Genomic DNA, 21,026 nt, shown 5'->3' on the forward strand with positions numbered 1-21,026 from the left:
TTATGATGCTGATGCTGATAATGATGATGATGATGATGATGATGATGATGATGATAATAATGATGACGATGATGATTATGAAGATGATGATGATGATGATGGTGATGATGATGATGATGATGATGATGATGATGATGATGATGATGATGATGATGATGATGATGATGATGATGATGATGATGATGATAATGATGATACTGATGATGATGATGGTGATGATGATGATGATGATGATGATGATGATGATGATGATGATGATGATGATGATGATGATGATGATGATGATGATGATGATGATGATGATGATGATGATGATGATGATGATGATGATGATGATGATGATGATGATGGTGATGTGATGATGATGATGATGATGATGATGATGATGCTGATGATGGATGATGATGATGATGATTGATGTGAGATGATGATGATGATGATGATTGATGATATTGATATGATGATGAATCATTAATTAACATTTGCATTTAGATTGAATAAATGCTTTTCGTATTTTCAAGAAGACCTTCAAAGAAAAGCATGAATATCTAACTGTACTCGTACGACATAAAACAATAAATGTATGAAACATAACTTTTTATTTAAGTTTTTACAGAAACAAAACCTCATTTAAGCCTATGCTTGAGTATAATTATTTTACGAAAAAAAATGCTTAAGTTTTCTATTAACTTTTTTAATACAGCTTTTATTTATTGAATAAAGATTAAAAAATGGTCTTATTGAACGATATACTGCAAAACATAAATAGATACATGTTATTTAACCACAAAACGTCCTTTTCCTAACTATCGTTTAACTGACTCCTTTTCTGAGAAAATTAGGCGTAATGCAAATGCGTAAAGTGTCGTCCCAGATTATCCTGTTTAGTTCGCCTACGCCAATCAGGGACAACACTTTCAGATTTTATAGTATTGTTCGTTTAAGGGACGCTTCTTCTCGTACAATGCTGTGCGGAATGCACAAGCTTCTATTTGATGCAAATTTATGCATATGCATTAAGCCCAGTGTTACAAAAAACGCGGCTTAACATGGTACTACATAAATACTAAAATACTTCAAGTAACGATATCATGTAGCCCAAACCCATATGCGTCAACCTTTTTTTATTTCTCCCTTCGATTCGCTCGAGAGGATTTTATTGTTAGCATTAGTGTACAACAATTTGATCGGGTTACAGTTTGCATTATTATACCTCACTTTTATTCACGATGCTAATCTCCCATAAGCCATCGTGACATAGGAATACTGTCAGACCTCGCGGGAAAAAAAATACTGTCCAACAGATACTGTCGCCCGCTCAAAACATACTGTCGCCCGCTACCTAAGCAATCACGTGCGGAATGGTAAAACTATATAATTTCCCATTCGCGCATGCGCAGTACGCAGTTTTGCATTTCCGCTGTACACAGACGACTAAATCTTTCAATCATTGCTGAAATTAAATACAAATATTGAATATTAAAATTGTTCATGGTTCATATAAATTGTTCATGTTGGAATAGTTTGTTCGGTATAATAACATATAACTTTTGGAAAAATACTGTCAACCGAGGCGAAGCCGTATTTCCTCAAGTTGACAAATTTACTGTCGCCATGTCAGACATGTAATATTTATATATATTGTCTATAAGTGTCGTCAAAACATTGAAACTCTGAAAACGTATAATCACAACCAATTATCACCAATCGACAGCTAAGCTCGTGTACTAGTATATTGCTATGTTTTATCTTCCTTAATTAAAACGCCTGGTCTCGTATTTTGTGAGAGAGGGTACAACAATAAACAGACGTGTTGTGATAAGGTGAATATATTAACACTTCAGCGTTGATGTACATGGCCTGCGTCTCTTAAGGTCATATCCAGTGACATTGCATCAGATAAATTGATAAACCTTTACCTGATCGGTGAGTTATTTTAATTGTCAACGTGTATAGTTTATTTATTTAATTGTATCCACGTTAATACTGACAATGTGACGCGTGATATGAGGCGGGTTTATTGCGTAAAATTAAGTAGAATCGCACTACTTTTTGAAAGGTTAATAACTGATTTTAATAAAAACATCTGATTTATTTCTTGTTAACGATATTTCGTTTTAAATAGTAATTTAACATTGTGTTGAAATACTCATCGAATTGATACTGCGTAATATAGTTAAGATAGCGATATAATAATTATGTAAGTGTGTAGTTTCGTACACCCCATTTTGACTTTCATATTATGAACAATAAATACGCCTCGCTCTGAAAACACAGGGCTATATGCATGTGCGTAAAGTGTCGTACCAGAATAGCATGTGCAATCCACACAGGTTAATCAGTAACGACAAAAAATACCATATACGCGGAATGTTTCTTCCCTAATAGGCCTATGCGGCCTGGGACGATACTTTACCCACATAATTAAGCACCGTATTCCCAAAGCGGAGCTTATTTACTGTAGACGGGAATTTTGATAGAAGGAACTTCCGATACACGCAACAATCCGTTAAAGCGTAACGTTTCGTCCCTGATTAGCCTGTGCGGACTGAACAGACTTATATTTGATGACACTTCATCATTCCAAAACAAGCGCCATTTGTCGCTGCTGTATGACTGCAAGTGCTGTACAATATGAGCTTCAAGCGATCACTTTTACTAATACGCGACTTGAAAATGAAGTTCAAAAACTGCTAAATAAACTTCTTACTACAGAACATGGTATTATATCGGGTAATATTTAAAATCATTTTCACCTTAACGTGTTTATCTGTTAATAAACAACCGTTTTTATGTAGGTTGCGTGTTAATATAAAAGTTTATTTGCAATACGTATACATACCTTATTTTAATTTTTTTTTGTTTGAAACTACTCGCTACGATTTTATATTTATACTTATTCAACTTTAAAAATAAAAATATGTTCAGTACGCACCCAAAATAATGATATTAGTTATCCGAAATGCTGTCAAACATTCATCTAGATAAATAATGAGGACATGTATTATGTTTACCCGGCATACAATAGTAAAATTATGTTTATATATGAAACAACAACGCAACATTCATTGCGCCAGCGACAAACATTTATTTTATATTCTTACAAACATATATATAGTTTGCGAAGACGGTAAGTGGATTTGAAATCAGATATGAGCCGCGTTTTGGGAATATCAGTATGATGCCATAGGCGGACAGTGTAGCTCCATTCATAGTGTGCCTTCGCGAAGTCTGGCATGGAGCTACACAGTCCGCTATAAAATCGATCAAGGTTTCGTGGAAATAGCGTAAATAATAGCTCATTTTCAGACTGCGCCAATGTGCAGGCTTAACTTAAGCTACGCTGGCCGCATATGGCATAAGACGCATGTTTGCATAACGCGACAAATGTATACCACGGCATAACATAAAAGACGGTGAAATACCGTTTAACATGAGGCCAAATAAAAAAATGAATACTTGTTTAAAACAAATTGATACATTATATATTGCACATAAATTACTAGTAGATCTATGTCCGGTAATTCGACGATTAAAACTTTATACACTAAATGACGCACGCATTTGTAAAACACAACCTTAAACGGTATGACGTCATATGAAATTATCTAATTATTTTGTCGATGTCAAATGAACAAGACATATTGTTTTCAATGTTATTCAATGTTATTTTAATTTATTTTGGTATGTGTGAATTTTGTATGCAATAATAACGAAAATACAAATTTTCTCTGACATGATCATCTGCGGGCGCTTTTAAAATCCGTTCCTGACCTCGTGCTGCGCACTCGGACAGAAACGGATTTTTTGAGCGCCCGCAGATGATCATGCCCTCGAAAACGTGTATTATGCCTATACTGAAGCATTCTCTACAAACAGATCGGTCACATTTTCTCGGGCTCATTCAGGTTTGGAATAACATACAGATGTTAACTGCTTAAGTCGGGATGACGTTTCTTTGTATTGGGTGGTAAGGCTATGTTTTGACAAGTACATATTAGTTTATTAAAATTGAATTTTTTCATAATCATGGACTTTTCTTGCTTTTTAAAAGGCTAAGTATTAAACATATCTAATGAATTTCGTTAATAAAAACAGATTTGTTAATCCCCAAAAAATTAGTTGCGGTGTACAGTTTTCATCCATGATAAGACTGCACAGGCACAGACGACACATTCTACGTACACTTATTACACCCCGTTTTCCCAAAGCAAAGCTCAATTATTTTGAAGTCACGAGCCCAACGTCGCATGACTGCTCTTAAATGGGCCTTTTCACGTTTTGTTTAATTGACAAAATAAAACTTTTAGCGTTCTTCAGCAGCAATCTGAAACTTGCTTGAGTTACCGACTGTTCTGCTCAACTAAACCGAATGTTTTGACAGTCGATGCGCGATCAAGCGCGTGGAGTGAACAATGTATCATTGCGCTGCCAATAAACAACTATTTTAGTTATTTTGAACTCAATAAACTTATTTAATTATAAATCATCAATCATTATGATAAAACTATCATCTTGAAAAAAAATCGATTGTACAAACTAAATAATTGCATTCTATCGTTTCGATGAACTATTATTTTTCCGAGGACATCTTATGATCACGTGACAAAAACAAACGCAAAAACACCCGCGAAAACGTACCACGTGACGAAAAAGCACGTAAAACACAAATACCATGCGACTATGACTACTATGACTTTTATTATGCAAAAATATACACTTCCGCGAGACGTATTATTCGCAAAAACTTCTATGAAGCCTTTGTAAACTTCCACTTATAACCAACCAGTTAAACTTTAGATATCCAGAAGCCGGGGCCTTATGATTGGAAGTATGTAAAGAATTGACCTCTAACTGAAGTAAGCAAAGAAAACGTAGCACCTAGTTGACCCGTTCTTTCTAAGTGTGAATGCAGGTTGAATGTAAAGTGTGCTGTTTACTTTCGTAACTCACTACGTGAGCGTACCCGTCGCTTGCTTTGAGTCAAAGAATGAACCATAACATTATTTTAATAATAAATGTATTGGTATTAACCAGCATTGAAGTAAATTCTCAGGCAAACCAAATTACAACATGAGCTACGCTGGTAGAAAGACCATAAGACACATTTTCGCATGACGCGGCTATAAGAAAACTGTATGTTTATCAAATATTAACAAACGATATATTTCGATGATGAAAAAATAATCTCATAATAAGCTATGTGAGGACACATTATAGTGTTCACTCCCATAGTATATTTTTATTTACTTATACTAATGTCTGGTTTGGCTATTATAACACACATTTTATGCGGTAAATATGCGAATTACAAGTGAAGAAAAACACGATTGTTTAACTTTTGTTTTCAATTTAATTATTTAGAAACGTAAATTGCAAACTTTATTTCAAAGTCATCATTTACGCCGATTACCTGTTTAAAAGATCATTGTGATATTACATTATTATAGTCGGTTTAAGCGATTGTGGAGCATTTTTGTTGTTGTCTATAGTGGCCCTGTAGTTATTGTTTAACTCATGCTCAACGTATTATAAATTGAGAACGGTTAATATAAACACGCGCAATCTTATACTATTGCGTTGTTATCACCCGTGCAAGTGGACTCTCCCTTGTTAATCAGCAGACGATTTTTTCCTTAAATCTGCCTATCTTACGGAGGAGTCCGGAGATAGCCGATGTATCACGAGTGTAGTTTTATTTTAACATTATAAAAATCCAAGAATTTAAGATCAAACGAAAATGCAATATTGAATGGATCTACGAAAATGTATTTCAATGAAAATATTGTATTTGACAAGTTAAATATCCATAAAACTCTCCGTCTGAAGAACATTCCGGAGATAGTCGAGGTTGATTATTTCATGCCGGTCAATAAATTATTTATTAGTGTGACGCAAACGCTATTAATAGATTGTATTAGTCATTACTACTGCTCGCATTCATGGAGTGTTTACGCTGATGGTAGGTTCATTAATTCGCATACTTTTAAATGGTTACTTAAATATGTTAAATTTTAGTTTCGTTTTTCTGACACAATAATGTAAAATGTTTATCTCGATAATATTAACTCTTTCAAGAATGTGTGTTTAAGTATTGAACGAATATGAAATCAAAAGTGCAGACACACTTTCAAAAGTACATGTATTAATTACGACTGTAACGTTTCATTGTCTTTTTAACTGTGTTTTGTATTAATTTGAATAACTATTTTTCAGTTCGAAAATCTATATTTTTAAATGACAATCATGAAACATGAATATTTTCCATTTCTTGTATCGATAATCAGGTTTGGACACGCCTAAAATTCCAAAATACAAAACCTACTTGGGATTCCATGTATTTATTGCGAAATCGTTTTGTATTGTGTAGGAATTGATCGCACTAATACGGCTCTATCGACTATTTTGCGAACATTAGGATCCTTTCACACATAACCACAATGGCATAAGGCCGATATTAATATGTTGGGTTAGGGCTATATTTAATCTCTTAAGAAATTAAGTATTCGGGCTAACATGTCACCTCTCTTGTCTTTTCATTGTAATAAAATGTTTGAATACAATTATGCACACACAGCCGACTGAAAATGGCAGAAGGAGGCATCGATCGAGCCACATCACAGACTGAAAGCGTTCCAGGACACAGCAGCCTGTACAGTCGTCACTCTCAGGTAAGACAGGGGCTGAAAACGCCCAAAGATACAATAACCTGTACGGCCGTTTCTCACGGGTAAGCATTGAAATGAAAGTGTTCTAGTCCACATCAGCCTGTACAATCATCTCGCGGGTAAATCAGAGAATGAAAACACTTTTAGACTCATCTCTCAATACAGACGCAACATAATACATAGTAGGAATTGAAAACGCTCCTATCAGCCTGTGCAACCTTCAAGTACGAGCTAGTCAGGGACTGAAAGCGCTCCTTAACACAGTAGGCTGTGCAACCTTCATGTACTGGCAAGTAAGGGACTGAAAGCAATACTAGACACAGTAGCCTGTGCAACTTTAATGTATGCATAAGTCAGGGACTGAAAGCACTCCTATACACAGTAGCTTGTGCAGCTTTCACCTACAGGTAAGTAAGGGACTGAAAGCACTCCTAGCAGCCTTTGCAACATTCATGTACGGGTGAGTAAGTAACTAAAAGCACTCCTAGACACAATGTCCTGTGCATCCTTTACATACGGGTAACTGAAAGCGCTCCTAGCAGCCTGTGCAGGCTTCACGTACGGGAAAGTTAGGGATTGAACACGCTCCTGGGAGCCTGTGCAGCCATCAAGTTATGGAACTGAAAGCACTCCTAGACACAGTAGCCTGTGCAACATTCACGTACGGGTAAATCAGCGAATGAAGCACGCTTTAGCAGCCAGTGCAAACTTTACATACGGGTTAGTCAGTGACTGAAAGCGCTCCTAGCAGCAAGTGCAACCTTCACGTACGGGTAGATCAGGGACTGATAGCACTCCTAGACACAGTAGCCTCTGCAACCGTCACGCACGGGTTAGTCAGTGACTGAAGCGCTCTTAGCAAGGGTTGGCATAAAACCAGGGTTTTATAGTATTGACCGGCCCGGGCGGGTAATACTGGGAATACCCGGGTTTTACTGGGTTTTACTGGGCAATAGTGGACAATACTGGGTAATAAAGATATTGCAATATTGTATAACTTGTACAATAATAATGATTGTATACATATTAAAAGAACATATCTATTAACAATTGTTAACTATTAGTTACAATGTCAACTTCTAATTCATGTGAAAACATATTCATAATTCCTTCTAATTTTCATGAAAATGGATTTTTTTCTTTGTCTGTTTGGATGGGCATTACTTGGGTATGGAAGATATTACACAATTATACAACAGCACAACTTGCATAATGATAATATTAATTATTTTAAATTAGTACATAACAGAAAATAACTATTAATTTTAGCAATTCTATTATATTATTTACACTGTTAACTTCTACTTCATGTGTATGCACATTAATAATAACTTTTCTTATGCAAAAAAAAATTGCAATTCATTTTGCGTTTGTTTTGGATGGTTTGGATGGGCTCTACTGGGTAGTAAAGATATTACACAATTATATAACTTATATAATTATTGGTCTCTTTAAAAACATATTCATTAATTATTAATAATTAGAAACTATTTGTTACATTTTAACCAACTACATCATGTGGAATGTTTGGAATCATAATAATACTTTTTTATTTTTATATAAATGAAATTCAATTTAATGGTCTTATGGACAATACTGGGTATAACTTGGTATCTGTGTTTTATCTGATTTACATTTTATTAACTCACTTACATTATTTTTCTAAAAATATGATATGATATGTAACAGAATGGTATTTATGCAGAAAAAGGAAAAGGGGTAGAGACGTGAAGGATTATACATGTAATATATATTTTTGTTAACATTCAAATAATTAAGTTGATTATATGTTGCATTAAGACTCACGCCCCAATATAGTGTTTTAAATCATTGACACAGTTTTGTGTCATCATTTATGACACACAGTTTGTAAAACTAACAGTAACACTGGGCCACTTAGATAAACATTGGACCTATTTGGGCCAAATTAGGGCCAGACAAAGGCCCTTTAACTGTTTATTAGGGGCCATAAAAGATACACAGACTAGTGCCAATTAGGGCCCTCCCATAAACTGTGAAAACATGCTTTGATTGCTACAGTAAGTGACAGATTCCTGTTAATTGTGTTTCAATATAAAAAAGTATTTCTTCAATGATCCCTCATTATCTAATCTGACTTTAAAGTTTAATGATATTGTAATTAATAAAACAACAGTAACTTTGAAGTATGCAGTACAAGTTTATATATCATATAGTGACAATATGTTACTTTTATTTCAATATTATTGCCAACAGCATTTGCTAACTCTTTTTTCTTTATAATAGAGGCTAGCAGAGAAGTAAGGATGATAACAAACAATTGCAACTGCATGTTTAATGAAGAAAAAATAGTATTGCCCAGTATTGCCCAGTATTGCCCACTTTCAGAGTATTGCCCGGGGCGGGAAAAACCGGGTTTTTTCGTGCCAACCCTGCTCCTAGCAGCCAGTGCAACCTTCACGTATGGGTAAGTCAGGGACTGAAAACACTCATAGACACAGTAGCCTGTGAAACCTTCACGTACGGGTAAGTCAGGGACTGAAAGCGCTCTCAGCAGCCAGTGCAACCTCCACATACGGGTAAGTCAGGGACTGAAAACACTCAAAGACACAGTAGCCTGTGGAACCTTCACATACGGGTAAGTCAGGGACTGAAAGCGCTCCTAGACACAGTAGCCTGTGCAACCTTCACATACGGGTAAGTCAGGGACTCCAAGCGCTCCTAGCAGTCGGTGCAACCTTCAAGTAGGGTAGGTCAGGGACTGTAAGCACTCATAGACACAGTAGCCTGTGCAACCTTCACATACGGGTAAGTCAGTGACTGAAGCGCTTCTTGCAGCAAGTGCAACCTTCACGTACACGTAGGTCAGGAACTGAAACCACTCATAGAAACAGTTACCTGGGCAACCTTCACATATAGGTAAGCCAGAGACTGAAAGCGCGTTAAGCAGCCCGAACAACCTTCACATACGGGTAAGTCAGGAACTGAACGCACTCTTATACACAGTAACCTGTGCAACCTTCACGTACGGATAAGTCAAGAACTATAAGCGCTCTTGTCCGCCTGTGCAACCTTCACATACAGGTAAGTCAGGGACTCCAAGCAATCCTTGACACAGTAGCCGGTGCAACCTTCACATGCGAGTAAATCAGGGACTGAAAGCGCTCCTAGTAGTCGGTGCAACCTTCAAGTACGGGTAGGTCAGGGACTGAAAGCACTCATAGCCACAGTAGCCTGTGCAGCCTTTACGTACGGGCTAGTCAGTGACTGAAGCGCTCCTATCAGCCAGTGCAACCTTCACGTACGGGTAATTCATGAACTGAAAGCACTCCTAGACACAGTAGCCGGTGCAATCTTCACATATGGCTAAGCCAGGGACTGAAAGCGCTCTTAGAAGCCCGAACAACACGGGTAAGTCATGGACTGAGAGCACTCCTATCAGCCTGTGCAACCTTTACGTACGCATAAGTCAGGTACTGAACGCACTCCTATACACAGTAGACTGTGCAACCTTCACGTACGGATAAGTCGAGGACTAAAAGCACTCCTAGCAGCTTGTGCAACCTTAACGTACGGGTAAGTCAGGGACTGAAAGCACTTATTGATAAACTGGAAGACATGTGTTCAATTAACTCCACTCGTATGCTATTTTATGTAGACTGGTGTAAAGAGGAAGTATTGATTCTCTAAGAAATCAATGTTATGTTTTAAGACTGGAAACTACAGAATGCGGGTTACATCAGTTTAACCAACTTGGAAACGTATGAAATTCTTTCTTCTCTTTCTCATGATCTATCTTCTAATGTTTTAAATTCATTAAGCTTAATAGAATGCTCGTCAACAACATGTTATAATATGGTGACTCCTACGTTAAAAATTTTGACTTTATTTTTGACTTCAGTTGGATATGTTAAATTAAAAAACAAAATGTTTGGAATTAGTATATTGTTACCTTAAAACTAAAAAGGCACTGATAGCAAATTGACAATGTTTACTTGATGTGATACTGGAATAATCTAGTTAAGTTTATAGTGTTAAATGGGAACAATATTGCTCAAATATAAAGTGTAACGCTAGCTGTTTTATCAGCGCAAATCGCTTTGTATGCATTAAATAAGAAAATTAATGCGAAAACACACTTTGTGCATCTCATAGGAAACCTATCCTGACCACAACCCGCTATAAAAACGTCTTAGGCAGCATGTATGCCTATTTCATTCAAGTATGTAAACATATGTTGGTCATTTTACTTATTGATATCCGTTCGGTTCCTCTTGTCTTCAAGTCTCCCTTAAAATCAATGTACCGAAAAAACGCGTGCCATTTTGCTTATCATACGGCATTCTAAAATACGTGTTTGACGCATGTATGATTTGTAGAGCGGTCTGAAAAAAGGCATACGCAGCAAATATATGTTGATTTTGATAAATATAGACGTATTCCAAGACAAAGCAGTCTGTACAGCGGTCACTCTCAGGTATGTCATTAAGTAAGACAGAAAGCGTTCCCATACACAGCAACTTGTACAGTCGACACTCTCAGGTAAGTCCGGGACTGAAAGCGTTCCCAGCCACAGCAGCCTGCACAGTCGTCTCTCACGGGTAAGGGATGAATTGTAAGCGATGCCACACACAACGCTATGTACAGTAATCACATGCGATTAGGTACGCAGGGAATTTGTGTTTACTTGATTACAGTTTTGCAGTTCTTAAACGAAACTCTAACCTTGATAGAAAACAACAAACTACATGCTTTATACCACATTGAAGTTATTAAATGATTTTCTCACTGGATTAATTGTGCAAGCACGACCGTTAGGGTTCAGTTGTGGATTCATAACGGAATTTTATGCATGTTATGGTTTCCTTAATCCTGTTTCAGGAACATAACACAATAGGTATGATTTAGAATTTTAATAAACTATACTTAAACTGTTTTTATAACTTAGCACAACTTTCAAATAAGTTATTACTGAATTTCGTGTAAATCGTATGGTCAATTGGCGTTAGTAGTAGGAACGCACGGAACTGTATTTACCGTCACTACAATATGAATGCATGTACATTTTTGTTTAAGATGTGTCACGTATAACCTATTAAACAAGATTATTATGGTAAGACTAAATGTTCGGATCATTCGGAATTACGTTTCTAACGCACGGTGCCTGACGCTTTACAAATCAGGGTTTTATAACTCGAGTTTAATTCGATCTTACCAGTCTGTTGCTCTGAACTACGTTTATGTTTCGACTCCATCCATCTTTAACAAAAAGTATATAAATGTACGAAATTCAATGACATTCCTGAATGAAATAAAAATGTTATTTTACATGATGATAATGAGAAAATAACGTACTATTCACATGTTATAATTTAGAAAACAATATGACTCGGTGAAAAAGCTAAACATAATTGAAAAAATTCGACCCATGATAATTAATTTAGTCAATTATTATATATAAAATAATGTTAACGTATACAAAATGTAATTAGTATATTTCAAATATCCATACTACAATAAATACTACAACACTACTTATGAAACTTAATAAAATACGCAACATGAAATGCAGATACGAATGATGTATGCATTTATTTTAACTCGTTCTATTTCTTATGTTATTTAAAAATTAGAAAGCTCTTCGCACTTTGTATGATTAACTGAAACATAAATATTATCTGAAACTACATTTTTACCAATGTATGGAACGTGCATTTAATAGTTTATAGTGGAAATAGAATTAAATACACATCGTGAACTTATATTTATATTGTGCTTTTATATTTTAAGAATCATGTCGAAAATATATCCATGGAAATATGTACTATAATGACCCGGCTTGGATACGGCGAGGAGATGAGAAGATGGCGGGTTGAGAAATGCAGGGAGTTTGATAGGCTGGTAGAAACACGATCAAGTCATTACATTGAAATTACAGCAGGAAGCAAGGCAGAGGGACTGACCTTCATTTTCGAAAGCGACTGGGACTTGTTGCTCGTGTTTAAGGGTGTCCTCTGTGTGGAAGCTGGTATCAACATTCACACCATACCTAACGACATACACGTGTTTAGGATGGATACACGCGTATATCCAGGACACTGCAGACTGTTACAAGAGAGACGAGCGCATACACGTTTTAAACAAATTCTTAATTCCCTGTGTGATAATGGATATGGAGCCGTTCTACTTAGTAGTCGTTTATTCCTAGACGAATGTTCGGCATCATTTACAAACCCAGACGTAGCGGATCTTGAGAGAGCGGGGCCGTCAATACCGGGGACATTTAAGGGTAAACTAGTATTTCATGTAGACAGAGTACCCGCACTACGCTGTCACTGCCCCAGCATCCTCCAAAGATGGGCTGCCAGAACCCGTCATTGGCCGTCACCAGTTATAGTTCAAAAAGTCGTATCATTAGGAGCCTACCTAACCCCAGTCGGGTTTAAGGGAAGTGATTATAAGCACATGGAATGGAGGATGTGCTTTAACACTGGTGAGACAGAACTTGTAAACAATCTTAATAGCACACAAACGCAAGTTTATGTTATGCTTAAAATGATTGTTAAAGATGTTCTTAAGCCTTGTAAGAAAGAAGTTACATCATACGTGATTAAAAATATAGTACTTTGGCAAGCTGAGAATAACCCGCAGCATAACTTTTATAAACGCAGTTTTTTATACTGGCTACATGACGGACTGAGAGACCTTAAGACTGCAATTGTCACACAACAACTGTCATACTACATGATTCCGGAAAGAAATTTAATGGCAGCAAGTGGTTTGCAGGAAAAGCAGCAAAGTAAATGGGTAGCAGATATAACGGACATGATGGACGAAGGTCCGAGAGTTATACTAAGATTACAGAGGATACGACAGGCCGTCATCGCGTCCCCAGAGCCGATGTTGTTTTTCAGCAAAATAAGGATGGAGATTGAGATGCTGGGTCTGGAGGCATTGCACAGAATCGGACAGTGTAACGATGAGCACGATGTTATCCTGCAGGAGATAACTAGACGTCAGGATGAGATAACGATGGAGGTGGCACAACGGATGCGCATAGACGGATGTGCTGTTAATGATCTGGAGGACATCTTCTTAAGAATTGTAATGTAGTTCTGCATTAAAGTGTAAGAAGTTAATGGAGCCGAAGGAACTAATCAGAGACATGTAATACAAAGATTGTTTTGTTGCCAGATTTCAAGAAGTGATTGTATTTGCTTTTTTCATAATGTTTCACTTCTTTATATTGTACTTGCTATTTTGTCATTTTTATCATGAATTTGCGAATATTGGCAGGTTTGCGTATATGATAAAAGTTTTACATCAACAAACTCGGATTATATGGAAATCATTAGCAGTACGCCACTTAGGGAAACCATGTCACTGTTTGACCTGCAATGAAAAAAACAGACAATTTGCTCTTATAAAGCAATAAAGTCTGGTCGCTCAATGTCGTAATCATTTCGAAATTAATTTCGAAAAAAAAAACACAACGAAAGGGATTCCCCATGATGTGATGATATAACTATATTAAACTCGCGACGAATACCTTGTATACAAGTCAGCTTATAAAGTATTCTTAGTTTCAAAGGGGCATATCAACGATTTATATGATAATGCATGAATGCCTATTAATATCTTTACTAAAATAACATATTATTTCCTCTATAGGCTACATGCTTCTGGATATAATTGCTTATTAGTGCCCGTATTTAAATGCATACAATTTATATGACTGATGTATCGTTAATATATGTAACGTTGGAACGGCATTAGAACTGCATTAGACAAATATCGTTTTAGTTTTATGCACTCGAAATAAACATTTTAAACTGTGATTGTCAGACTATTATTCGAAAGCGTAGTTCCAAAGCATGTTATATGTATGTATTGTATGTTAATTTATCGATTTCATATAAAGTCGTTTTATTTAAAAATATTTTCAATTTATGTTCATTATAATTTCACTCTCATTGATTGTGTATACACATGTTGATAAAGTTGTGCTAAGCACTAATGTATAGTAAATATATTGTTTATAATCAAACTTTTAGAAAGCGCAGAAATTCAGTAATACAATCTTCAATATTGTTGTATGCACGAAGAATAACTCGAATTAAATGCACCCTTTCAATATAATTTGAGTTGCGCATACTGGCAGAAAAAACGTGCGTTTGTCTTATTGAAGTCTTAATCCTAAGTGCTAAGTGTTGTATTTTAAACTTAACTTTTATATATATACTGTACAATAGTGCAGACACAGCCAAGCAACACAGTAATCCAAATGGTCAACAATTGAACACACATAGAACAAATTATCGGTGAATCACGCAACGTCATTCGTTGTATGATCAGTAATGACTGACTTGGGCACGAGGTTTAAATGATGTTGATTTCAGACATGTTTGTATTCAACTTGACTTGCTATTATAATTTGTTTATGTTATATGGACGTAATTATGAATTGTGTCTTTGTAAATTTATTTAATATCATGTGTTTTTAAGATAAGATTTTTTAGAACTTATTAGCAGGAGAGAAATTGTACTAGTATCTTATTCATAAAGTGACCATTTGTGTATGCATAACAGGGCGATACACACTTTAAATAACAATGATTAAAGATGGTTTTCCGCCTTGGAAATGTCGATGGTCTTTGAGGTTGAACCCGGTTGTAAGATTAGTCTAATATGCACATTCATATTATTCAATACGTTAATATGGCATGAATTGCAAAGCACACAGCATGCCATTATTCGGTTTGATTCACAACGACAGCTGTAGGCTGTCATAGATCTGGTTTGCGGAATATTGTTTAGCAAAATAAGTGGTTATTGCGTTCTGAATTATGTTTCAAACAAACACAGAACTAACAGTTTTACTTTAAATGAAACCTTGAAACCTTTGCATGACCTAGCGGTATTTTACTCTCAATGTAGCCAAATGTATAACTGAATGCCTATATATATTAATACAGCTTATGTTTGATAGTCGTGGTTAAAGTTAGTGTGAACACATACGTGGGATTAATGTCCCTCTGATAAGTCTGTATTGAATAATTTCGAACTTGACTGAAAGTATCGACATAAGTGCAATAAAGAAGCTTGTTTTTTATTATTTGCGATCAATAATGTATGTCATCATTTTACAATATGTTTTTGTGTTGATAGTTTGCTTCGTTTTTTAACATTAAAAACGTGTATTGTGGTGAGAGTTAAAACAAATTCGTGTAAACAAATAATGTGTGGATAAATAAAATTTGCTACACTAAGAACAAATTTAAATAAGAATTGTTGTCTTCAAGTTCTCTCGAATATTGAAACGTCAGGTCCTGCAGCCTGTTTATTTATTTATTGTTTATTCAATATAAGGAATATAATGTATACATGTTTATGATCAAAAAACAAAGTGATACTATGTAGCAGCAATAATGTTCAAACATGTTACACACGATTGCTCATATATACTTTTTGACCATGTGGTTACCTTTTGATGTAAAAAAGTTAATATGTATTTGTTTTCTTTAGTTGTTTGTGATAGGTGTTTTTAAAAAAACAACAGAATAGTTATGAATAATGATGAGTTGCATAAAGTGGGTAGAACGCATACTGGACTTGTTCATGAAAGTTTAATGTTTTTCCATTTTTGTTCAAATATATGAAGTGTATGCTTGTTTAGGGAATATCTGTTTCATTTTGAATCTTCAGTTTTAAATAATTGATAAAATAGTTCATTGTTGGTACTTGTTTTCTGTATTTCATGCTGAATATAAAATATTTAATTAATATGATTATGTAATTCACAACGTTATTAACATATTGTATTTTGAAGGTATTTACCCCAAAACTGATGCCTAAGAGAGATAGTTTAACATTTAATTATTGTTTCTCTAGAAAGGTTTTCAATTGATTCCAAAGATGTTGAATATGTTTACACTCCCAGAAAATGTGTTATATTGGTTCAATATGTTCACTACACATATCACATAGATTTGTGTTGGATATGTTGCACTAAATAAGATATTTATTTGTAGGTATAACTCTCTGGGTGTATTTATATTGACAATTTCTCAGTATGCTATCAGTAATTGGTGTATATGGCATTTCCAATTAAAGTCTTTTTCCTCAAGAAGGTTTTGACATTTAGTTTGAGCTTTAGATATTTCGGAAGGATGTTTCATTTGAAGTGTTTAAAATATTTTGATTGTTTTGTTTTGCAATTATGTTTTCTACGAAAGTTGTTTGAGTATATGGTGTGTTATTTGTATTGATAACAGTTTTACTATGTATGGGTATACTTTTGATCAATGTGTAGTACATCAGGAAATTACTTGTATGTATTCCGAATATGTAGCATAAGTTATCAAAAGAATAGAAGTCGTTTATTATGTAGTCGTATAATTGCTCTGCATATGTTGTATTTCGTTCGAACCATTTGTATAGAAAAACGTTTTATTATTATTAGTGATGTCTTTATTGTTCCATAGAAAGATGTTACTGTTTATTTTGGTTTCTAAATTATGAGTAACTTTACACCATGCCGATAGAACATTCGATAGAAATATGTTTTTGGTTGAAATTTCGTCTAAGATGTTGTTGTCGATATTACATTCAAAGAGTAAGGCGTCACCATATGTTTTAAGGATTTTCTGGTAGCATAATTTCCATTTACTCGTATTGGTGTTATCTAAATATCTTTTAACCCAACTGCATTTAATTGCATTCAGGAATGAATCTATATCCGTAAGTCTGATACGTCCATATTTTACTGATTGAATTAATTGAGTTCGCTTAATTTTATCAGATTCTTCGTCCCATATGACATTAAATATTTCTGATTTTATATCTTCAATTATGTCATTTGGTGGGTTTGGGAGAATGTTAGTGTATATATTAATTTAGGGAGTAAAAACGTTTTCACCACGGTGTTTTTCCGATTATTGTAAGTTTAATATGGTGCCATGATTTTAAACTGTTTTTAATAAAAATGTACAGTGTAGGATCGGTATCATATATACAAACAGGATATAAACAACACAACGTTCTCAAGTATACCATCGAATATTTGGTTTGCAATGAACACAATTTCGTACTTATTACATAATTTGTGGTACACATTTTTAATTAATTCAGTACCAACGCGCCGTTATAGTTTACATTATATGGTAACAGCAAAACGGTTGATCAATTGTCATACACTGATACTAAGATTAAACGGAACGATTTATTGCGTAAAAAATTTATATCGGGTATTATAAGCAACCTACTTATGATTTACAGAATTGTAGACGATTAAGATGGTTCATGTTGTGACTTTATAAATAGTGCGTTAAGTAAATGTATTAATGTTTTACGTGATATTGCTGATTCTTTATTTTCGAAAGAATATTTGATAACACATACATCAAAATTTGAACACTGAAGCCCTGTTAGGCATGCCAATTGGTTTGACGTGGAATGTAAAACGGCACAAGGTCGCTATGTTTCTTTGTTAAAACATTTTAATTGTAATAAGTCTGAAAACAATAGACTTAACTATTGTCAATATAACAAAAGAGTACAAAGAAATTATCAATAGACATATAAATGTTATTTAATGAATAAGGCCAATGAGACTGTACACTTAAAATCGTAAACAAAAAGAATTTAGGAAATACTTTTACTAAAATAATCAAACTAAAAACCAAAATATCCCTTTGGAAGACTTCCTTTTTTTCTGATATAAGCCATGGTTTGTTTGATTGCGTTAATGATGAGGCTGAACATTTTTGCAGTACTCATAATTTCAATTGGCCGAAGTCGCGTTTTCCCGAGCTAGATCAGTATGACTTGAAACCAAAAACACAATGTCAGCTATTCGATGCTTGTGTTCGATTTATTCTGCGTTAAGCATATGGGGTAGAAAAAAAAGTCAATTAAATTGGAAAGGGTACACTTACAGTTTTAAACTATTGTTAAACGTTAATGTATGTAATGCCGTAGTTTACGGCGAGTTAGGAAAATACCCACTTTTTATTCATAGATATGTTAAGATGTTAAAATACTGGTTTAAACTTATTAAAACTGATTACATAATTATAAAATCAATTTATAAACAAGCATTAAATGATGGACAATACGGTTGTTCTAATTGGGTATCTAATATATAAAAAAATGTTAGACACCTTCGATTTGTCATACGTGTTAATAATACAAGCTCTGTCGATGTTAAAATATGTATACCACATCTTAAAACTGTTGTTACAGATACCTATAAACAAGAGTGGTTTCGATTCGTTTAAAATAGCTCTATTTTAGATATGTATCGGTTGTTTAAGTTAAGATTTATTACCTAAAACACTCAGACACAAAGCTTCAAACGTCGCGTCTGCCACCTAGAATTCAAACTGGAAGATATGCTGGGCAAAATATACCACGAAAAGAACGTTATTTCTTTTGTTGTAACATATTAGATGTCGATGATGAGTGTCATTGAGTTTGTAAATGTCCTTTAGACATTGATATTAGAGAAACTACCTAAGGAAATGTTATTCTATTAGGCCTTCTGTTTATTAAAATCCCCTAATTGCTCAATACAACGAATACATTTGCACTTATTAAATTAGTCAATTTTGTAAAAGAAGATCTTATTTTAACAAATAATATATCTCATATTGTTACTTAACTTCAAATAGTTATCCTCGATATATAACACTTATTCTACCTCGTATTTTTGTAACCGTATACGATGCTCCTTATGTTTACATTATTACTATTGTTATCTCTGTGACATAATTGTATGTGAACTATCTAGTGTTATGACGATTCGCCAGACTGAATAAATAGTTGTCTTTGTCTTGTCTTTGCCTGTGTTACCAATATCAATTACGGTCATCATACACGTTAGTTTAATTTAATGTATTTTTTTAGCACCAACTGTTGTTTTCGTTTATTGTCCTCGTTCATTCCATCGTTACAATTTTAAGCCGATTTTAATAATATTAAAATAATAATTGCAATAATTAATGGAAATTTTAGAAAAAATGAAACTTCTAAAATATGTGTAATGAAAAACTTGTCCAAACATTTCAAGGATAACTATATAACGCAACTTGGTTTTAAACGTGGCGTCATTTAACGATCCATGTACGCGTTATAAATTTATCGATATACACTTGAACACTTTTATAAAGCAACACGTATTCGAATCAATATAGCTCACTTATTTTAGAACGGATTTTGTTGAACTATGGACTCAGTCTTATTAAACACATATATAATACTTCATGTAAATTTAATTGAAATTGATCGACATCAAAATTTAAAAAATAACAAATTAAACAATTTCAATGAAAAAGTACAATTCTTTAAATCGTACATCGTAAAATAATAATTTGTAAAGTAAAACGCATTAACTTGCACGTCTTAATGACCGACCGGCTTGCAACTTTGCGCTAATGAATAGTCATACGAGCCATGGTGTTTTTCTTATTAACGTTATCTTTTCCTGGTGTAAAACCCCACATTGAATGGTGAACTTGAAATTAAATTGGAATTTTATGGCGTTGTAATACAATTGTTGACTTTGCGAACGCAGCAGTTTTCAAACTTAAATATCTCAGTTATGAGTCATTATTTTGATTTAAAATTGCAAATGTGATAATTTTACTACATAATAACGAGCAAACGTTAAAATCATTCATCCGTGACGATCATGTGCTACAGCATGTGGGGAAGGTAGCCTACAACATGCCGATGGCGCTGTTACGCTCCTAAAATTTTGAACGAGACATATTGATTTTTAAATAATTTTTATGTTTAACTGCTGTATCAACCAACTTAAAATGAAGAAAATAAGGTAAAATAAGAATCATATCGCGTTTCACCATTTTCACGTGCAAAATGATGAAACCAAACCTACCCCACATGCAAAGCGCACGATTGTCACGGATCAATGACTTTGTCGTTATCTGGTACAGAATATTGTCAAATTATCACATGTGAAATTAAAACAATAATCTTAACTCTATAACTGAGATATTCAAGTTTGTAAAGAGTTGCGATAGAAAAGTCTCCAAGTGTACACCTTGCCTACAGATAATGATACTCGCTTATTCAGCTATATGTCATGTTTAAGTACTTCCCGTTTTAAAGCATCATGCTCATTTTATTTTATTTACATTTTATTTACATACAACAGTAATGATCATGGAAGCGATATGTGGAATATATGGTGCGATATAAGTGATATGTGAAACAAATGATTTGACTTAAAAGATAATGTGATATGTGAACCCTATGATGCGGTTTAGAATCGTTTCTTTGTAAACTCTCCTAGTCATTTAAGATTGACGCTATGCGGACAATAGTGTGTAATTTACTATTCAAACTCTGAGTAGCTAA

At 34.4% G+C, this 21,026-nt stretch overlaps 1 protein-coding gene across 1 annotated transcript in view; it reads left to right on the forward strand.

The window, feature by feature from the left end:
• Window positions 1–21,026, forward strand: part of LOC127851189 (uncharacterized) — a 98,573-nt gene that overhangs the window by 27,084 nt on the left and 50,463 nt on the right. The window contains exons 2-3 of the mRNA XM_052384819.1: window positions 9,036–9,114; window positions 12,438–13,485. Of these exons, the coding sequence (XP_052240779.1) occupies window positions 12,459–13,485 (1,027 nt within the window). The 5' untranslated portion in view covers window positions 9,036–9,114; window positions 12,438–12,458. The remainder of the gene's footprint in view (window positions 1–9,035; window positions 9,115–12,437; window positions 13,486–21,026) is intronic.

This window comes from Dreissena polymorpha, chromosome 11 (genome assembly GCF_020536995.1).
Source record: "Dreissena polymorpha isolate Duluth1 chromosome 11, UMN_Dpol_1.0, whole genome shotgun sequence".
Classification (NCBI taxonomy): domain Eukaryota; kingdom Metazoa; phylum Mollusca; class Bivalvia; order Myida; family Dreissenidae; genus Dreissena; species Dreissena polymorpha.